The 23,310-nt window shown below is 41.2% G+C and overlaps 1 protein-coding gene across 1 annotated transcript in view; it reads right to left on the bottom strand.

The window, feature by feature from the left end:
• Rnf150 (ring finger protein 150) overlaps positions 1–23,310 on the bottom strand; it is a 223,540-nt gene that overhangs the window by 79,269 nt on the left and 120,961 nt on the right. The window contains exon 2 of the mRNA XM_028786301.1: positions 8,852–9,102. Within this exon, the coding sequence (XP_028642134.1) occupies positions 8,852–9,102 (251 nt within the window). The remainder of the gene's footprint in view (positions 1–8,851; positions 9,103–23,310) is intronic.

Here is a 23,310-nt window from a genome sequence, read left to right as displayed (position 1 = left end):
ATGGTGTTCACAAAGGCCAGAAGACATGTGATTCCCTGGAACTAAGGTTACAAATGCTTGTAAGTCACCATGTTAATGGTGGGAATTGACCTTGGGTCCTGTAAGAGAACAGCCAATGCTCTTAAGTGTTGAGCCTTTTCCCCAGTACCATGAAATGTTGGTTATTTTCCTTTCTAAAGGTCAGAAAAATTTTCAATTACGTTTAATTGTTATTTTAGAATACTGTGTTGAGTTCAATCACTTAATTTTAAAATTTAAATTTCCAATGAGTGAGTGGATAATTAAATAGAAAATAATGTTTTCAAACAATTGCTGCAGATTATTCTAAACTTCAGCTAGACTTGAAGTCTATCTTTCTTCCTCTGTCTTCTCCTCCTGTGTTGTTTTGCTGTATCAGGGTCTCTCTAGGGACACCAGGTTGGCAGGACTTTCCTCTTACCCCATCATCTCCCTGACTACGAAGATTAGAGGCATGTTCCGTGTACCACCACATCTGGCTAAAAGAAAGATTTCAAAACTATATTTCACTTAAAACAATTTTTAGCAAATCACATATGCCTTTAAGCATGAGCATGTAAGATAAATTAGAAAAAATCTTTACATTTTGACTGTTTAGTTTTACTTTTGTCTATATCTAAATAAAAATTGGAGAACTTTGCTTGTGGTCTTGGAGATTGAACCCAGAATCTTATGCATATCGGGCAGGCAGGTACGCTACTGTTGAGCAGTACCTTTGACCAATATTTGAAGACTATTCCTTTCTTCATGAGAAAAGGCTCTTTCTATGGCCTTTAAAAGGACACTGCAAGCTGCCTTTCCAAAAAAAAGTAAAAGCAAAGTCCATGCAGGAAATGAGAAGCAAGCTGATCCTAAGGTACCTGGGACCATGACCAACAAGACAGCTAGTGGTTAGGGAATTAGAAGGACAGGCTGCAGTCCTGGCAGCTATATGAGCTCAGTCCAGAGGGCAAAAGTGGCTTCCTGGAGGATAAAATCATGTAGGAGGTGGGCTTTCTAAATTTCTGGGACTAACCACCTGAGAGACAGCTGAGCTAGAAACTGAGAAGTCATGGAGATGAGACCTTGGAAGCCTTCCCTCCTGGAAGTCTTGAGAAATCACATGTCAAAGGTATGGCAGCAACTGAGAGGCTACTTTGCCAGACACTCAGAGGTTAACTCAAAGTGAGGTAAAGATTAGCTTGTCTGCTTTCCTTAGCATGTCTGACACTATTACTACCTTAAACCTTTGGGTCATTTCCTGACCAGTCTGCACATAAGTACATTAATTTTTTAAGATGCATTCATCGGAGGCTGGAAGCCCTTCCCCTTTAAGGCCAAAGACACCAAGATAAAGAGCCACTAGGATTTGGAGCTGGAAAGATGGCTCAGTGATTATATTGCTTGCTGAGCAAGCGCACAGACTGGAGTTTGGATCGTTGACACTTAGGTAAAACAGCTGGGTGTGGTGAGCACATCTCCAGTGGTGGTGGAGTGGGGTAGGGGAGGGGAAGGTTCAGGGGGCAGGATTCCTGGCAGGCAGTCTGGCTGAAATTCAAAGTCCAGGTCAGTCCCTGGCTTCTATATGTGTTCCTATGGGCAAATGCAAAGACACACTACATACATGTACCCTGCCCTCCAAAGTCACCAAGATTTACAAAGACATCAATCGCCAGCTGAGGAACAAGTTTCATGTCCAAGCTGATCATGGAGGCACATGCCTTTAATCCCAGCACTCAGGGTCTTGGCCTCTTTCTCTTGTCACTTCGTGGTTGCCATGAACGGAGCAACTTTCTCTACCACATGGCCCTGCTCCTGTGATGTTCTACTTGTGACACATCCAGAGCAATGGAGCAAGCCAACTATGGTTTGAAACCCATGAAATTCTGAGGTAAAACATCTTCTCTTTATCTTCATCATCTTCTTAGGTATTCTGTCACAGCAAGGAAGAGACACAAAGTGACTGAGACAACCCTCTTGTGTTTTGGAGTTCACCTTTTTTTGCCTTTGGTTTGTTTGTTTCTTGGTTTTTTCACCTTGGTGTTCCTGAAGACTGGGTCCAAGACACCATATATGCTAAGCAGATACTCTACCACCCAGCTACATTTTTGGCTTTGAGTTTTCAACAGAATCAAACACAAAGTGGGAAGCACCTGCTCTCAATTCCTAAGTTTCGTGGAGTCAGAATAGAGAGGGCACATGTTGGGACCTATTGTCTATCAAGAAACACACGTTTTCTTCTGTGACTCTCAAAGAAATGATGAAGAGACTACTGTGTATAGATGGAAGAGCCACAGTGGTGTATACCATCCTTCCGTGTCAGGGCCATCTCCCACTCTGTCTGTATGGTTGGTGTGCTTGTGAATGTCCTCTAGCACAAGCAATTTCAAATTATGCTGTTTAATAAAGACTGGCAAGAGCAGAGCATGCTGGTAATAAGATTTACCCATCAACTTGCTCTATACAGGTTAAAAATATCAAGGTTATTGGGGATTTTTTGACTGTAGTGAAGATAAATTGCTTTCTAAAAATTAAGAATGGAACTATCTATTAAAAGAAAAACGTCCTATAAATGTCCACAAGGTTGTTCTGTGATTACATGTCCCACCAAACTCAAGGTACTAAATTGATGATCTTCTAAATATTTAGGAAGCTAGGGGAAAGTAAGATGCTTTCCTCCTTGTTTCCTTGGCATTAGAATTGCAGGGAAGGGGAGAACAGATACATAACACACAGATGTGAAACCTAGGATGGCAAGATGCGGCTTTGGGCTCAGAAGACCCTACACAAAAAGCGTGGTGCTTTGATGTGCTCGGGTCTTTGGCCCAAAGGACACTTGAAAGCCCCAGAAACAGTTTTAGAAGCAAAGTTCCACGCAGAACTTTTTCTGTTCCCCTGAAATAAGTCACAGAATTCATAATTCCTCTTCTCTGAGGAGAGTCATAGGGGCTAGCGTTTCCCCTTGCACAAAACCCAAACAAACATGAAACCTGCAAAGGTTGCATTTGCTCCTCTTCCCTGAAAACTCTCTCTTCTGAGAAGTCTGGCTTTACACAGGAGAAAGGAATGCAACGTAGGACAAAATCTAGGAAGAATCTGAGCAGGCTGGCACTACTGTCCTCACTCAGCCCACCCTCAGGTGGTTATTGTTTGCCCAGTCACTCTCTTATGTGGCTTTCCATTCTTCCTTGGCCCTAAGGACAGTGATGGACACTATCTCCCTGGTCCTTTGCTTCTTCTAAGGAAGACCAATGTAAATTGACGAGGTCTAATTGCTATGTTGATTTCCTTAACTTTTCTGGCATTAGTGTTGCGCTGGTCACAACCTTTATGATGGCTGAGCAAAGGCATTGTTCTGCATTGCTGTAACAGCACCAATAGCGGAGAGACTGGGGAAGATAGTAGGTCATATTTGCATAGGCCAGCCTCAGACCTCTTGTCCAGAGTACCTACTCTTCAGGTGAGCCCCACACATCTAATGATTAGGTGGTACCCATAAACTGATGTTTCCCACACTCCTATATCTATCTCTGACTTCTCTCCCGAGATGCAGGTTCATAGTGAAAAACCTCCCAAGGGCATTTCTGCTCCAATAGCTGTTAAGGTTCTAAATTCAATGTTACCAAATACAATGTTCAAACCAATCAACCCCACTGGGCCTCTTCTGCCTTCCCCACTTGTAGTAGAGGTTTGAAATTGAGCCAATTACACCCTTGATTCCTGTTTCTCTCAAACATATTGTAGCTGTGTGACTTCTGAACCAAAGTGGAGCCCTCTTGAGAACATATCAAGAGTTAATAATTAGACTGTGTGACATTATGGCATATAAAAAGGAACACACCTTTTGTTCTTTACATCTTGTTCTTTATCTAAGTTCCCCTCGAGAGCTCTCTAAATCTCTGCAATTTAGTACTGGGAGTAGCAGTGTGAGTCAGGCTCCTTATTCAAAACAGACACCTTGCAGTCACCCCTGGCTTTGCATTAATAAGGTAGCTTTGGGAAAGTCCCTAAGGATGGGGCTGGTCACCTCAGAACTTTGTGGTTAGAGGTGTGAGATGTATAGATCTACCACTATGTGTGCTCTGAGTACAGCATTGTCTGCTGATGCTATTACAACACAAGCTCTGTGCAGGCAGAGACCTTGACTGTGTAATGTGTTGGAAATAAACCTGTTCTCCCTCTCCCTCTGTGTCTCCCCCTACCCCCCTCACTCCTTCCTTCTCCCCCATAGGTAATGAAACCTCCTTGTATCCCAAACAGGGCTCAGAGAACTCCCAGTTTCCTGAGTGTGTGGAGGCTGTCCCTCTCAGACAGGATAAAAAAGCTTTGTATCCTGTCTTCCATACTGAGCGTTCCTGTATCATTCACTGGGCTGTCTCCAAGCTGTAAATTTTAGAATGAACAGATAAACATTAAGCCAAGAGCTTGCCTATATACACTCTGTCATCCAGAGGAAAAGATATGCAACCTAGACTTGACACACACCGAGAATAGGGTCGTCTTGTTGGACTCTGTTACTTGGGGTTCTGACTTTATTGTCAGAATGGAGTTAGAGTGTAGGAGGTTGGGGAGTTGGTTAATCTGAGAGAGACCCAGAGTATGAGTGTTCTCAGTCGAGTGAAAGTATAAGAGGAAAAAGTAGGGTCTCTTCTTCTCTTCCGTACAGGATGGAATAACAGGGGTAAAGGAGAATGAATTGTATGTTTTGCATTGTGTCCACAAGAATGTCAAACAGTGCCATAATCTGACCTCTTAGCCTTTTTATGACACTGTAGTTCAAGTCCACCACTGTCCACAGTAACTGTAGCCCTTCCCCGGGAGGTTTCGTGTATATTGTAAAGTGTGTTCTTATTGCTGCCACGCTAATACGAGCTGTGAGGAAGAGCCTTTGTCTATGTAGCAAATGTGAAAATAACTAAGAAATATTTATATGCACATAGATATTTCTGGAAGCTCTCGAAGGATATGGTCAGAGTTTTTCCTTCCCTTAAAGACTGGGATAGTTGCTAAGGGGAATTTGGCATGGGAAGGAAAGGAAACCTACTCTGAAATGTACACCTCTCAGTTCATTGTTATTTTATTAAGGACTTATTTTAATTTTTTATGTACATGAGCATAACTATAGCTGTCTTTGGATATACCAGGAGAGGGTTGTGAGCCACCATGTGGTTGCTGGGAATTGAACTCAGGACTGCTGGAAGAGCAGTCAATGCTCTTAACTGCTGAACTATCTCTCCAGCCTCATTGTTATTATTATTGTTATTATTATTATTATTATTTACTCTGCCTATACATTATTGTTTGAAAATTTTAAAGTGCTTTGTGTAATATTAGTTTCAAACACAACACAAAACAAAAAAACAAATATGTACAAGAAACGAGCTTTTCACACTTACATGTTATTTTCCAAAAATTCTATTCTCTGTCCATTAAAAGTGACTGTAGTGACATCCTTCTGATAATGCCACATATTTCTTGTTTGGTTCTCACAGCAGGACCCCAGGCCTGGCATGCCATTCCACTGCCCTTACATTTGAGGAAACCTGGGCCTGGGCAGGAGAAACAGCTCCTGCAAGTTCACACCGCTCGGTATCATCAAATGTTTGACCCATTCTGATTCCCGAGCCGGCGCCTTCAGCTTCCGCCCTATTTCAGGAAGCACTGCACAGTAGCCAAGCCTCCTTTGTAGTCCTTGTCCTCTGCATCTTCATCTAAAGGCCTTGCTGTGACGAGCCAGCGAGCCTCACTCCACGGAGGCTGCTCTGGGATGCCCATCTCTGTGTACAGTGCAGCACGGGAAGCATCATTACTGTGTACGATGCTGAGGATTTTATTTTTAAATGATAAACTCCAAGAACCCCGGGGGACACCTACAACAGGCTAATTCAAACCCAGTCCTTCTTCAAATACCTGATAGCAGAATGTTTCCTGATGTGAAATGAACTCCTTTCCTGTTTTATCCCAGGCTGTGATCCTATAAAGAACCAAAGGTTCACTTCTGAAGGCCAGTGATGCCTTAATAAAAATAAATGATTTAAGTCAACTCGCAGCTTTTTATAGTTACAGCTGCACAGCTGTGACATTCTGTTCAGCAGAGTGGAACACTGTCTATCAAAAGATATTTTTTTCCCTAAGTTCTTATTCTATCCTTAAAAAGGGCTAAAAATGTAGCATTCACATTGATCAGGAAACAGGGCTAGCTTTTAACATGGTCCCATCACCAATGGATCTTGGTGATACACACTATAATTCAGGGAAAGTTAACAAATATTTCACAGAACATGGATGGGCCTAGATGGACATGAGCGATCTATCTATCTGCAGGAACCAGAGTGAGAGAAACGATTGTACAACCAACACCAACTCAAGGCATGACTAGTTCATAGCTTAAAGTTTCATTCTTGGCTTAAGTACTAACTGGCTGCTTAGATCATCCATGGGCATTAAGATGCATGGTTTTACTTTTGGCTATCTAATTAGCTGGTGGTTAAATGTACAAACATTTACTTTTTATGGGACCTTAGAGGGGTCAGCAGGACCTAAAATTCGAAACAATTAAACCAGCACATAATGTTTAAACACCGATGAACAGCACATGAAGACTATGTCAGACTGACAGTGATAACTTAACAGCGCTTCTGGAGTCTAAAGAGTCAAGAGAAAGGAAAACCACAGCTGTACTTAGAGAGGAGATTCAGCATCACAGTTAAGAGCGTCTCCTAAGTGACCCTAGAAGTGTGAAAGTGACCACACCAATTCCAAAGCCACACAAACAGAAACACAGAGAAGATAAGGTGAGAGAGAGACCAGCAGGGACAGATGTGAGGTGTGCAGTAGCTCCGAGAGACCAGCAGGGTCAGATGTGAGGTGTGCAGTAGCTCTGAGAGACCAGCAGGGACAGATGTGAGGTGTGCAGTAGCTCCGTAGTTCTTGAAATGCTATGCTGCTGGAGCAGACAGGCACCAGGAGAGAACACTGAGACAAGATCAGTGTCATGGGGTCTTTGTTAAAGGAGGCTACTGCCGATGTGAGGAGAGGATAATTCTCAACAAACGCCGGTTAGGAGAATGGCAGGCCACCAGAGAAAGTGTTGCACCTCTGCTTCAGTCTTTGTAATGAAAGCTCCATAAGACTTAATTAGAAAGGAGAAATAAAATGAGGTAGAGGAAGAGAGAATGCTTTCCTAAGTTTTGGCCTGGAGAAGATCTAGTGACACCAGCTCCGGTGAGGAATTCAAAATTGGATTGACTCAGTTACTTAACACCGGCAACAAATCTTCATGCGTCAAAGCCCCAAAGATAAAGTCAAAGATGACGGGAATCTGGGAGGAACGCAACCCCATATTATAAAAATCTGGTTAACTTCTTCGACCCATAAATCTCTGATACACACTAATAAGAAAGTTTCCAATAGATAACTGAAAAAAAAACACACACACATCAGATCACAGAAGCAGGTACATAGCAGAAACTCCATATTTTATACTGCACTTGAGAATGTTTTAGCTTTATTTATAATTTTACAAGTGTCATACCATGGCTGGAAATGTAGCATAGTGGTGGGCTGTCTGCTTAGTATGTGCAAGGCTATGGTTTCAATCCCTGCATCACAGGAATAAAGCAAAACAAAAGAGTAATAGTATTCACTGAATCACAATTAAAAAAACTATAACATTCCTTTGGTAAGGATACAGAAAGCTGCTTTTTAAATTTTAATTTGTGTGTGTGTGTGTCTATGTCTCTGCCTCTCGAGTGTGTGTGTGTACACATGTGTGTGCTTGTCCTGATGTGGCATGCAGAGGTTCTACTGTGGGGTCAGTTCTTTGCTTCTGCTCTGTGGATTCTAAGGATTGTCAGGTTGTCAGGTTTGGAGTCAAATATCTCTGTTCTGACTTAATGTTCCCAGCAAACTACTTTTAAATATTGTTGTTTGAATTATAAATTGGCTCAGTAGTTTTTGGAAGACAGAATTGCAGTCATCATAGTTTAAATACATGTAGTCTTAGCAATTAAACTTCCAGGATTTACTTCATAGATATATTAAAAAGTGTGCTAAGTATCACATGTATATGTCTTATTTGAAAGAGAAAGCATGTTCATTAATAATTTTAACTAATTATTATAAATGTGGATTAATTAATATGACATGTGAAGGCAGTGCAGTGCTGGGCACTCATGAGAAAAGAGAAGGCTGTTTGATTTTGTGTTGCGATGAGTTAATCTCCATGATGGTTAATCTCCAGGATGGAAAGGGAAAGAGACAGTGTTGAATATACTCTCACTCAATTCAAAACGTGTGTTCATAAATGTAAGGGGACGAATGTAGATATATGTGAAATATTGTTAGCACTCACATGGAAGGAACTTGCTTTTCTTTGTATTCCATTGTGCAACATCCACGCCATATACAATGTATGTATGTTCAAAAATTAACTGCTTTAAAAACAGCTTTTTAAAAAAATAAAAATCTCGTTCCTCCCCCCTATGTTTCCAAGGTGGAGACCCTGGTTGTTTTGGGGTCAGGCTGTCATCGTTAGTAGCATCTGGGCTCCTGTCTGTTCCCCTTCTCCACTCATCCCATTCGTGCGTAAAGAAACAATTGTTTAAAATGCCCAGTGAGCGGGAGTGGGATAATTCATCAGCATCTTAAATGACAACACCATCCAAGCATCAGAATTCAAATGCATGAGACATTTATGGAAAACTGCACAGCAGAAGTTAGCAGTATACGTGGGGCAGGGTCAGAAGACACTTGTAATCCCATCCTGTGACTTGTGAGGTACAAAGTCTATACCATGCCATGTGTGGTTTGCACTGAGTTTACAGAGCCATGCTTTTCTCAATGAGCTACTCACCTGGTTCCTGTCCCTGGCATTTGCATATCGAAACCTCTGGATATAATAAAACACCAGCCACGCCAGAGAAATGATCATCAGGACAATGAAGGAGATGGAGACAAACACAACCGACGTGCGGCTCACATATTTTTGCAAGTTCCGGGTGCCGATGGTGATGTACATGGTCACGGTGATGTTTCTCTCCAGCAGGCTCACTAGCTCCTTCCCTTTGGGCTCAGGGATCATTACAGCCACGATGTCCTCCACACCTGTGGCGAGAGGGGCGAGGAAGCGGGCAATGAGGGTTGGGTGAGGGGAGGTAGTCAGAGTGAAAGGTTTGGGAGGGCACCATCTAAGTGATGACATTGCTTCTTGTTAGCCAGGGCTATCCCATTTTGCAAAGTGCCATCATTTTGACTGACAATTCCCCAAACTACAGTAATTTGGTCTTGAGGATTCAAAGTTACTTTATGCCTTCCCCATCACCACCACTGATCCAGAAACAGACTGACTGCAAACATGTATTAAGGACCACCATCAAACACAGGATACAGAACCTCCCCTTTCCTCTAAGGAGCCTCAAGCACTTCTCAGAGTCCCTGCCGTGTAAGCTGTTGGTTTTATGGTGTTAATACTTCTGCTAATGAAATTTTCTTACTGCAAAGTGCAACCTGACTCAATGTTCCCCTTGAATCCCAAATCTATCAAAACCTTTCATGTCCAGGAATCTTATTCAAAGCCGAGACACTTAACAGCCCCCACTGTTTTACACACACACACACACCATCATATACACACAACATAGACACATATAAACCATACACACCACACACACAAACACACACCACATATATACAACATCATACACATACCACATACACACAATCACACAATGCACATACCCGTCACACACATACATACATACTACACACATACCACACACACACCACATGTACATACTCTATACATCACACAACCCCACACACATACAAACACCCTTCACACACATACACACACACTACACACATACCACACACACACCACATGTACATACTCTACATACCACACACCACACACACATACACATACATACAAACAGCCCTCACACGCATACACACACACACATCACATGTACACACTCTACACACTGCACACACACACACACACACACACACACACACACACACACACACACACAAGTTCTACTGTCTAAGTTGCTGCCCTGATCTGGTCAGTGGATAGATCCCCTGAAAAGAGCAAAAGGAGTTTCCCTTCCATGTCAAGGAGTCATATGCCCAGCTCCTTGCCACAGTGCTCTCTCTACCCCCTTAACCCCTGTTATGTATCCTGTAAACACTCAATTACTGATCCCTGAGTACCTTATTTTATTTTTTGTTTTTTTGAGGCAGGGTTTCTCTGAGTAGCCCTGGCTGTCCTGAAACTCACTCTGTAGACCAGGCTGGCCTCGAACTCAGAAATCCGCCTACCTCTGCCTCCCAAGTGCTGGGATTAAAGACGTGTGCCACCACTGCCCGATGAGTACCATATTTTAAAGCAACTTTCCCACACATACACACACATACCACACTCAAGTGTGAAAACCTAAACAAGCAAAGCCAGGGATTCTTAAAGTGCTCCAACAGGATTGCCTAACTGAAGCAATGGTATTAGAGCTATTTTCTGTTCATTTTTACTCAATCTAATGGACACAGCTATGTGACCTCATGCCAAGCCAAGAGAAGATAAAGTTAGCTAATTCTTGAACAATGACACCACTTTCTCATATACTTCCACCTTGTTACCACAGAACTTAAAGGAAGAGTCTCTTTCCTTGGGCCTCAGCCATATGGGTCATTGTCCCTATGTCATGACACTGTGTGAAAGGCATGTCTAAAGAAGTTGTTCTAAGAACTTACACACCGGTCTTTGCATATGCATATGACACCAGATTCAAAGGAGCCACAACCTGTCATTGTGGCTGACACATGGATCAGAATACCACAGTTCAATCCACAGGAAAAGCTATAAGCTGATTGGTCTACAAAGCCCCACTTCTAGGTGGAAATATCTTGTTACCTGAGGTGATTAAATGAAATGGAACCTGTTTTAGTATTTAGTGTGTTGTAGATTCAGGAAAAAACTGAAACCCTGCTGTAGATGATGCTAGCAGGCTGTAGCCAGGCAGTCAGGTAGCAAGCTAGGACAGGATCACTCAGCTAGGCTGAACCAGATTGCGAGTGTGTGTGTGTGTGTTGGGAGACTAGGAGTCGGCTGTGTTATAAGTCTCTTTGACTCTGCTCTCTAGTCTCCCACATCCTTGACAGTGTTTGACTTGGACTGATTAAACTGTTTAAAACTCAACTTCTGTAGATGAATTTTCTTTCACTATGAAGCATTCATTAAAAACCCCCAACAACCTACAGACACACAGAAGCCGACTAGCCATGGGTTATGTGCTTTCAACCTTCCTATAATTGTTGCATTGATGTTGTAAGACCATCAAAGACAGGCGAGTGCTCAACTTTCGTTGCTGTCTTTAAGAATTCCAGAAGCTGATGGTTTGAATTTGAATTTGGCAGAGTTTACCCTCAATCTGGTAGCCCCTTCTCATGTGTGTTTGTTCTGACTAATGGCTACACATGGTCTGGGGTTTTGTGAGGGATTAAGGCCACTCCCAGGTTTTGACTCTATGGAAATATGATCTTCTTTGTACTCTGGACTAAGCTGGTCTGGGGGTGGGGTTCATCCCAGAGCTGCAGTTATTTTAGAGACCTGTGAGTACTGGAGAGAGGGTCATGATTTTCTAGTTTACATTCTCTAGGTATGCTTATTTACAGCTCTAGATTAGAGTTTTGGGAAGACAGGATGTAGGAGTAAATTAAGAGGCTTGCCATGCCCAGGCAGAACAAATTTATATTTTAATAGCCAAATTAATATATCCCTTAATTGCTTCCAGTTTTGATACTTTGGTTTAAATGGTTTGTTCCCATTCAAGATCATAGAACTACTCATTTAAAAACAGCTTTTCTAAACCATATAGTTTTACTTCTATCTTATAAATATCTTTAGCAACCAAATGTGGTTTGGTAACAAACACAGTATTTATTCAGCTTTTGTAATGGATAAACAGAAGGGATGGAGATTAGTGTGTGATTTAGTTCCCTCCTAAATTCTCAGCTTTATTTTGTACCCTGTGTTTCCTGTGAGGTTGACCTACTTTTTGCTGAACCTGCCCCAGGTCTTAAAGTCTTAAAGCTTTTAACCTGTTTCCTACCTAACGGCCTGAATGCCCTGGCACTATTCACCCTGCCTCCAGCCCACAATTTCCCTATTAGGAACTCATGCTTGAGAGGCTGTAGAGTGTAGTCATTAAGACTTGCTCTCTGGAAACAGATAGTGCACTTTAATCCAGTGCGGCACTTTAGGAACAGGTATGGAAAGGTTTGGATGCTGCAAAACTCTAAATTATTCATTATCTTTTTCCAGGGATCTGAGAAAACATTTTCTCCTTCTGCAGGGTAAGGTATAATTAACTATTTTAAACTGTTTGTTTTAAACCTAAGTGCACAGTGACTGCTTATTGTCTCTGAAACTGTGGGGACTTCAGGATGTACAACATCCTCTGAAAAGGAGAAGAGCATACATGGTAATGGGGCTGGTCTATTCATCTGGACACGACTTTTACTCATTTCTGAGACTTGTAATAACTTTCAGGGCTGATAATGAAGAAAAAGATGAGATTCCCAAAGTATTTCTCTTTGTACTTTAGACTGTATACCATGCACCATAAAGTTATACTGGGGATATGAATTTATTAAAATGGGACTAGTTACTGAAAACTGGATGCCTAGGGGCTTGAGAGAGAATGCTCAGTGATTAAGAGCATTTGCTGCTTCTCCAGAGGACCTGAGTTCAAACTCCAGCACCCACATAAGGGACACACAGTTGCTTATAATCCCAGTTCCAAGAGATCTGATGTGGTTTTCTGACCTTTGTGGACTTTTGAATGAATGCACACATTTCACATAAACTTATGCAGGCATACATATAAGCAACGAAAAAGTAAATTGGTTGTCTAAGTATCTCAAAGCAAAGCAAAGCAAAGCAAAGCAAAGCAAAGCAAAGCAAAGCAAAGCAAAGCAAAGCAAAGCAAGCAACAAATCCCAAACTCGTGTACAGTTAACTGCACTTGGATGAAGTATTCTGATACGTGCACAAAATCCAGATTGAGAAGCTGTTGAGGATCTAATTTGTTTAAAGGAAACATGTGCTGTTGTGAGCAAATACACTCTTCCATGATCATAACTTTATTCCAGATGCATACCTGCAGCAGAAGTTTAACTGTGGAAGTACAATAGCCAGGAAAGGAGAGAAGAGGAAGCTGGTGGGCTGTGGCAGGGCTGGCCGAGCAACAGGCACAGTCCCAGGGTTAAATGCTGCTCTAGCAATACATTTTGTATCTATGAGACACATGGACTTACAGGCCACGGAAGTGACATACACAGAGAGCAGATTCTGTATGGATAAAACCCACACAGGCCAAACTGTTTGGGTAATTCTATGTTTACTGTGACATCTAGGTGCTCTCAAATGCCTCCTCAGTAAAATTGCCTCAGTCTAACAACTATGTTTCTTCCAACTGTACCTCAGGCTTTGGAGTGGTAAGTGACCTATCTTATGTGATCCCTGTGTATTCTGGAAAAGCTCTTCAGTTAGAGATAATAATTCGTGACCAGGACAGACACCACCCAATTGGCAGAAGCACCATGTATTTTAGTGCTTTCTCTGTATATGACAGCATTCGGCAGCCATGGTCTCATTTGATATATGTGTGTGCATCAGGAATCCAAAGCTTATCAAGCCCGAGAGTGTTTAATGATGAGAAAGCCTCTGTTTACACACTCAAGTCAGGCTGTTTAATCATTGCATTAGTGAAATCTCTAGGACACCACCAGCAGAGTGCAAAGCACTGCATAGAGCTCATTGCCTTCCTCCCTATGCACCTGGGGTGGTGTGAACATCTCTGTATCCCCCCATTTCCCCAATCTGTGCTTTAGTCTCTCTTATTCTTAGCTCTCTAGGATCTAGGCAATTATAATAAAAGCACTCAGCCTTCATTTGTAAATATTTTCTACTTATACACTTGAAATAGTTCATTTAAAAAATGTCTGCTTCGGATTGCTGTCAATTCTCAAGTGGGATATGTACGAATAATTTTAGAACAGCAAAGTACCACATAAACTCAAAGTTACTGCTACTTTCTGCACCAACAAACCTTTTTAATATACACAGATATGGACCTTCTAAATCAAGCTCTCCCAAACAGAATCTAGCAGTAAGGACATTAAGACAATTTTTGTGCCCATGTGGAATTTATTCAGAAATGAGAATGATTTAATGTCAGAAAAAATATTGTGATAATTTTTAGAACATTTTAATAAGTCAAAGGAATGAAGCATGTCTGTCTTGCAGAGTGTGTATCTGCTGTCATATTTTAGCTAGGCATATGCTGACAGTAAAAATGTTAATACCAAGACTCTATTGCAGCAAGATGTTGGCACATGCTAACTATTCGGCTACTGAGGTGTGAATGGGAATGATGCTTCCACTTTAGGGTCTTACTCTGTCAAGGAAAGGAAGAATGGCAACTATGACCATGTATACTATTTAGTAAATCATAAGATTCAAGTGAACGTGCAAAAATGAAGTTTCGTACACACCCTCATCTATGAGAAGCTAAGGGAAAAGTAGTCTATGTGTTGCAATAGTGAACCCCATGAAACTACTAAGAATAAACTAAATAACTGTTGTCAATAAATGAAGAGAACCATACAATAAAGCTTCTCTGAAACAGACGTCATTTAAAACCCAAGCATTGCTTACTTAGTCCTGTGCACTTTGTATCAAGCACTGGTGATTTTTGGTTAGTCATTGGTAGTTATGACTTTGTTGCTTTCGTAGTATGGCCAAGGAACATAGTCTCTGAAGTCTATCATCCTTTTGGGGAAAAGGGTTTTGCTTACTGGTGTTGTCTTATATATTTATATGACAATATGGAATTAAGGAACTGAATGTCATAGTTAACTCAATTGCTGAAATTACTTGGACCTCACAAGATTTTACATGTACATGTTTTTAAAAATACATTCACAATTTTATGACAGTTATCACATGGATAAGTCCATATAACCACAACATGCTGAAGATATTGAAACATTCAATCACTACTAAGAATACCAAGAATTTCCTGTCATCTTTTCTCTTTTCTAACTCCTAAGAAACATATATATTTATCTTTCCTGGAATATCATGTAGATGGAACCACATATATCTAACTCTTTCAGAATAGTTTTCTTTCACTTAGCATAATGCCTTTACGACTCACCCAAACATCCATCACTAATTTATGCCCTTCCATTCTTGAGTAGAATTTCATAGCACAGACTGTGATAAACCACAGCACATTCAAACACTAGTGGATTGATAGGCATAGGTTTACTGTCAGTTTTGGGCTCTTGTGAGGAAAGCTGCTATAAACATTCGTGTAGATATTTTATGTGAATGTAAATTTTCATTTCTCTGGGATAGAAGCCAAGGAGTGCCACTCCTAGGGTATATAGTTCAGTGCTTGAGTTTTTATAAACTTTTGCAGATTGGCTCACACACTTTGCATTCCACCAGCAGTGCCTTAATTTTCTATGTTCTCACCATGATGTCTAGACTTTGATATTGTTGCTGATTTTATTTAGCCATTCTCAAGGGTGCTTAGATGAACTGCAAGTCTTTACACTCATCCTTTTCCATCCTGGCTAAGTTTGTGAGTTTCTGGATCCCCTTTCTGTCACTGAGACAAAACACCTGCATAAAGCAATTTATAGAGAAATTGTTTACTCAGGAGCATATCATCATAGGTTTCAGTCCATGGTCTTCTGGCTCTTATTATATTTCTTATTATATTTATCATTTATGACAGAGACATGTGATAGAGAAAAACAGGAACTTAAGAGGGATCAAGAAGCAGAGAGAGATGGAGGACCAATGTTCCAGTTCTCTACAGAGCATATCTCCAGTGGCCAACACTTTCTCCAATGAGTCTTTAGCTCTGAAAGGTCTTACCACCCCCTAAATACTGTCACACACAGAGGATCAAGCCTTGGGGGACACTTAGAACCCAAACTGAAATTGTTTCTTAGGCTGAGTTTTCAGTTCACCAAGTCTTCTTCAGTTGTATCCACTTCACATCTTCACATAGCTTTTGTGTTCTTTCCTCAAAATATTGTATTTCTCATACTAAATTTTTCCCCTTAGTTCCCTTCCACAGCTTCCAGCTTTCTGTACAACATTGGCCGTCGCTTAATGTGTGTGGCTCATCTTTCAAACCATTTCTCCTGAGGGGTACAAATACAACCTGTCCTATCCTACCATTAATGTTGTTAGCAGCTGTCTCCTGAACTTGCTTATGATGAGTTCATGTTGATCCACCTACCTCGTCTGGGGGATAATCCCTGTCAGAGGCTGTGACATAACTGCTGCAAGAAATTTAAGAAGGAAAAGTTTAGCTGGCTCCATCCATGTGCAAATAGAAATGCCTCCTCTTTTACTCGGTTCTGCCATGTGCTAGTGGTTGTGTTCTGTCAGATGGTCCTTGTTTTACTTGAAGTACTGCTGAACTCCTTGCTACACCCTTCCACAGTTTTTTAAAGGCAGACCATATATCTGTAAATGATTATAACTGTCCAATATCATCTAACCCAGTCTAATCTCATATTCTTATACCTGATTCCTTCCTCTGTCGCTTAGAAAGTCTGGTCAGTAATGGCCCAGTCTCTTCCCAGAATGGTCCCTTCACCTCTTTCCAGGAAGCATTTCCTGGCATGGGCAAAGCTTCCTCTGAATTGTGGTTAAGGGAAGACTAAAAGGGAAGTTAAATGTATGTTTATTAAACCCTGCTCCTCACACTGCAGGGCCAGGAGATGGTTTGGCGGGCATGCATCATCTAGGCTTGCTTCCCTCAATATTCTGAACGTCATTACAGTCACTTTTCCAAACTATCTTAACATTTCTTGTAATAGATTTATATTCTCATCCCCATCTTCTTGCTTCTCTCTGCCAAGGTCTTGTTTATTCTTTCTATTATTGCTTTAACTCTGAGTTTAACTTGGCCTGGAATTCCAGTGTTAACAGAGTTAACCTACTCAAAACTTTGTAGTGGCAGTTGTTTGCCCTCCACCCACACCTGCCACTGCAGGACCTTCTGGTCTTCTTCAGACCTGGTTCCAAATGTCCTCTTTACCTATGTCCCCATTAAAGGCTCTGCTAGTGCTGAAGCTTTCCAAATGCCACTTCCTGTCTTTCCATCCCTCTCAGCCCACTCATGTCCTCTGTTTCCCATCAGCCTCCACTTGGCTTCTCTCTTTACCCAGCACTTTCACACATCACTCTTAGAAACCCTCTGCAAAACAACCTTCACTATTTTGCTCTTCTATTTAGCCACAGAACCCCCCTCCTGCTGGCTTCACCTTTTCTAGGCCTCCACATCACCGTGTGAAGGAATCCAAGGCAAAGGCTTCAGAAGTCATCGGCTTCCACTGAAATGCAAGCTCACCACGCTCAAACGAGCACTGTATATTGTCCTGTTCTACTTGATAATTCTCCCTTCTTCCAAACGATGACTTCATACCTCATGTATCCCTGACAACCTCCTACACCCCTTCCCACCCACCTCCTCAATTACTGACCTTAACCACAAGAGTTCTTGAAGAAAAGTAGTTAGCAGCAGCAGGAAATACTGTGTCCTGTTATGAAACGAGGTAATTCACATTGAACCTGGCACAGGACTCATTCTAGAAAAGCCACTAAGTACATGTTAACTTTTATTGATACCATTACCTCGCCAGTGCAAACATACAAACCAGTCAGCCTTCCACCACCTTCCTTTTGTTACAGTACACATCCCTTATGTTGAAGTGGACAAATTCTACCAGTGTGATTAGCCCCACCTGTTACCACATCTGGCTGAGGCACAGACTGGGTACACAGAAAGTCTGAGTTATGGGTAAAGTATAACTTGGTTCCCACAGCTTACCTGTACAAGTGTCCCTGTGGTCTTAAATGAGGACTCCTGTGAGGCTTAGGTACTTAGGACTACAAGGGACAAAGAAAACTAGAACTTCCCTAAAGGAGGAGAGCCGTAACCGAGGCTGGAAATAGCTGGCATCCAAATCTAGCCATTTTCCAGCTGCATCCGCAGTCAGCCTGGCTCTGGACTTCCCTCTTGTTGCTCTTAGTTAACATTTTATTACTCGGTGGCAAATCCCCAAATGCTGAAAAACCGTACAGCCCTTCTGCATTCCGTAATGTAGGCTCTGAAGCTCAAAATATTTTCGTGACATTTCTAAGCGCTCTCTAACTCAATTTTCTTTCAATCACATTATGCAGCATTTGCAGTAGAGTTTGCCTCTAGCGTCTTCATATATTTAGAAAAGACTGTCTACCTCCAGCTACATCGTGAACACCCTCCTGGTACTTACACTCAAAGTCATCCTGGACTGTAAGAGTGGCCCTCCCACACAGCTCCCAGGTGTTCTCCTAGCCTTTCTACCCCAGGGAGATGTTTCTGCTGTCTAGAACCAAACATCTTCCATGCACTCCACACATTTTCACATATTTTGGGGGTGGGTAGGAAGGATATTGTATGGAACATACTCTTAGTTGTGATAGTGAATATACTTTCTGCTATGAAAAATTTAAATTTAAGGCAGGACTAACTGAGGATTAAAACTTTATTCCTTAGGTGCCAAACTGGTTAAGTTTTAGTACAAAACAGTTAGCAGGATTTCTCCAGAAGATCTCTAAGTTCAAAACAGGAATGTTTCCCGGTTATTAGATAAACACAGGCCAACCTAGGCCTTCCCAGGTCTCTGCTATAAACTTGAAACAGTCACAACCAATAAAATCCAACTTTTGTGAGGTCAGAGAATCTCTAAGGGGGCTGCTAATCAGGACCTGTTTTACTTTTCTTGGAATGGCTGTCATAACTTAACTAACTCATAGACTATACTATATATTTTTAAAACCTTCATGCACATTTCTATGTCAAATCTGCGGAAATTTCTATGAATTTATGTGAAACACCGGGGCAAGTGTTAAGCATAAACTGAAGCAGTACGAGCTCTGTCTGTAGCATTTTCCCTCGTATGCGATCAGCAAATCAGACTCACAAAGAACTTTTTACCTAGTTCTTGTAACAATGATGATACAATACGGTTGAGGTTCAAGTGTAATAAATTACAGAGTACTGATTGGGTTTATACTGTGGAGTTTCAATTAGACTCACTGTTACCTCAGCAAAAAAGCTTAAGAATCTTTTGCTCATCTACAAAGCATTTTACATTTGAGTTTTGGTTTGAGCAAGGCTCAGTATCTGTAAATCTCTCTTAGGGGCACGTTAATGAAACTATCAGACAGGATGTTATGAGGGACGAAAATTCTCCAGCACATTTTTTCTCTTCCTGAAAATTGTAAATAAAATTAAATCGAATTATTTGGTATAACAACTAGCTAGGTGAATCTCCAAGATTTATTAAATTTTCAGTAACCTTAAAACTAAAGGTTCACTGTCACTCACAACTTTATGTTCAATGCGCTCGGTCCAGAATGTTGACTGGAGAAAACAATGGACAAATCCAGATGAAGAAACTCAAATCTATATGATTAGTAAATAAAAGCTATTTTTTTACATCATTTGCATTGTAATATAATATGTGTTTAAGGCATAACAGATAGTATAAAGCCTTCATGTAGATCCAATGACACGGGGTAAGAAGCATATTATATTAAAATCTACTGATGTGGAAGCAAGCATAGATTTATGGACAACTTATAACTCCTGGATCCTATAAGGACCCTCACGTCAGTAATTGACACGGAAACCCAGACTAGGCAAGTCACTCTGTAGAAAGGATCCCCTAAAGCTCCTGTGTTAATTCCTTGTTCCATGGTCCAAGATGTTGTCAGGGGATTGTGGCATCTTTAAAAGATAAGGCATGAGCCGGGCGGTGGTGGCGCACGCCTTTAATCCCAGCACTTGGGAGGCAGAGGCAGGTGGATCTCTGAGTTCGAGAGTTCGAGGCCAGCCTGGTCTACAGAGTGAGTTCCAGGACAGCCAGGGCTACACAGAGAAACCCTGTCTCGAAAAAACCAAAAAAAAAAAAAAAAAAAAAAAAAAAAAAAAAAAAAAAAGATAAGGCATGGTTGAAAGACTTCTGTCACATAGGGACACACCCAAAAGTACAGTACATCACTCCAGACTTTCTTTCTGTTTCCCCTCTGCCATGAGATTGGCTGCTCCCCCACCAATGTAATTCCCACATGATGTGCTGCCCTGCCATAAACTCCAAAGCAATGAGTTTATCTGGCTGTGGACAGAGACCTCCAAAATTGTGAGCCAGGGAAGCTTCTATTTGTATAAGCTGATAATCTCAGATATTATATTGTAGTCATGAAAAGCTAACACAAGCCATTTCTGGAGCATCAGAGGGTTAATTCCCACCCACATTGATCAATGAAAGGAAATTCTAAGGCAGATAAATATAAAATTCATCTTCAAGGTCAAAGATTAACACAACAGGGTTAGTAATTAACAGCCAAGTTCATGTTACTCTCTTGAGGTTTTTGAAAAAAAAAATAGTATTCGCTTTAGTCAAAAACCATTACGTGATCAAAGGAGACACAGGCTTACATTTTGCATTATTTATAAATACTAGAAAAACGTCATCTATCCTCCATTAGATTATCTCTAACAAAGCACAGCAAGAACCTGGCATTGCAGCTAAAAGCACTCGTTCTCCTGACTGTAATGCTCCTCTAGACATAATATACTGTAACCATAATGTTGCATAAGCCAGGAAAATTGGTGAACTGCCTCTTGAACATTTTGCTCATTTGTCAGTGATCTGGAATTCCCTATTTACTGCCTGATTATAAAATGTCTCATTACCTGATTCATCTGTTTCTGTTTAGTATTCAACAAGTTGCCTTTGAGACATAAAAGCAAGAATTCCCTTATTCAAGATTCACATTGGGAAATCCCTCTTTGAAAGTCCCCTTTGTTACTTTGATTTCTGGAAAGTGGGAATTCCCAAAGTGTTCCCTGTGGTACGATGACACAGAATATGAGCTTAGCAACATTAAGGCCAGATAAAAGATGAGCTATTGGAATGAGAAAGCACAGTAAAGTCCCAATGAACAGTAGACAGGCTTCCTCCCTTCCTAAACAGTGAAAAAGTTGTACAGGCTTGCACCTGATGGGTAAGTAGAGGGCACTGGGTATGGCGAGCCTTGCTCTGCAAAGGGTTGACTCCTATATACACGATTGGTCCCTATATTTCCTTGGTCTTTATTCCCTCCACCAGTAGTTCTCAGGAGAGATGGGACTTACTGGTAATTCACTGGTAATTTACTTAGGTCTTCAGGTCTAATGTGGGAGGCAGTTGGGCAGCAAGCCTGCACTGTGAAGCAGATCTAGTCTGCAACACGCCTAATTTCCATGGTCTTTTGGCATACTGTACACTGTAAGTCAGAGTGTCTAGCGGGTCTGGTCTATTACCCTCCTATAAACCCCATGCGTACTTTTCAGTACATGCTGTTCTGATTTTCAACTGCCATTGCCTGGATTTCATTGACCAAATAGCTTTTCCACCAATGAGGGGTGGGCACTGAATTATTGCCTCCTGGGTACATCCATAATGACAGAGGAAATGCCGTACAAATCCCACAGCCTCCTCCCAGGGCTGGAATAGCTCTGTGTATTGTCTACATCATTTTGCCAATGTTCCAAGTGGCATTTAGCCTCATTCATCATAGGAGGTGACTGGATATCATGCCATTGATGGGCACCCTTCTTTCCATGTCTACGTACCCAACAGGAGTTTCCTGGAACTACATCTCAAACAAACAGTTGGGATCCAAATCCTCATCTTGGTTTTCTCTCTCTGTGGTCACTGAGACTTTCTAAAAATGATGTCCCCGTGTCTTCTTTCTTCACGGCTTTCTAATGTCACAAATATGAGCTATAGTGGCTTGTGCCTCAGCAATACTTCTGTGCTTCTTACGTGTGATCCTTTAATTTTTAATTGGATTATAAATAAGAAAAACTATCTACAGTGTGCAATGCATGATCAGTACCTGTGTGCAGGTGTCCGCAAGTAACTCAGCACCACGCACAATGAGAACAAGAACAACAAAATACACAAACGTGAATTTTGTTTATATTTTCGAGTTAAAAGGAGACTCATTCCTTAAAAGTCTTATGTTTTAGCTTCTGTGTCCTTACTCTGAAAATAAATGTGGTCATGTAGAGTTTGTGGCTGGAGATTCCAGTCTCCCCTGCTTCTGACTTGAAGAGAGAATAGTTTTGAACACTGAACGGGTGCTATGCATTGATGTTCCTGACTATAGTCTAGTGGGGCATGCTGTGCCAGTTCTTACTAGCCACCTGCTGTTGGCATCTGCAGTGCAGCTATGCGGGCCAGGGAAATGGGTCTTTCCATCTTTGGTTCCGATAATTTGATTGTAAGTTAAAACATTTACTAGGACCAGTTATCAGAAAGCTTTTAAAGTGTATTTGAAACAACCTTAGTACCTGAAATCACTTCTAACTAACCTTGATTTTTATGAAATCTAAATATAAATAATTTAGTTTTTGAAGGAAAAGGCAAGCATATAAGTCTCAGTGGAATGCTCTAAAATACAAAACAAGGGAATTTGAAGACCAAGTATTTCAATGACTCCATTGATATTTAGATATTTGAAATGAATTTCTTTTTCTGAGAAAACATTGAAATGAATTCCAGGTATAGTGGATCACATAATCCATATTCAATTTAATGTTTCCCATTTCTTTATTTTTCTATTACAAAACCTGTGACTGCTGGAAAAGTCTAATGTTGAGCATGCAGCTTACATCATATTGCCTTTGGAAAGTATCAATCAGTCATACACTAAAAGATGTGCATTTCCTAGCCCAGTGGCACAGTCACTACTGTGTGAAAGGGTCAAGACGAGAGGTTAACACCTGTCTTCTTCAAGACTTGACATTTTAATGCAACTGCACCGGCTTGGTAACAATATCATAAAGCCCACTGAAAGGTAAAGACCATGCAATCTCTCAGGCATGCAGCTACCCTTTGTATGAGTAAATTACCGATACCAGTATAAGTTTCAGAAAGGGATTTCAGAAGCAGCAGCCACTCTCTAAAAGGCCAAGCCTACAATCTCCATTCTGCTTGAAAGTGGAGGGGATACTTTGCCCTGTCAGCTTTTTGGAATAAGAATGGAAAGACAGAATTTGGAACTTAGGTGCTTGGGAGGGGGGGTTCATTGTCTAATATATCAATTATTTCTTCATTGTACAGAGAAAGAAAACAGAGCCTAGACTACTTTAGTGGTTAGGTCAAGATTTAACCTTGCTTTGTTCT

The sequence above is a fragment of the Grammomys surdaster genome, unplaced genomic scaffold (assembly GCF_004785775.1).
Source record: "Grammomys surdaster isolate TR1022 unplaced genomic scaffold, NIH_TR_1.0 125463, whole genome shotgun sequence".
NCBI classification, from domain to species: domain Eukaryota; kingdom Metazoa; phylum Chordata; class Mammalia; order Rodentia; family Muridae; genus Grammomys; species Grammomys surdaster.
Note: the sequence above shows the minus strand (reverse complement) of the source record. Positions and strands in the feature narration are given on the sequence as shown.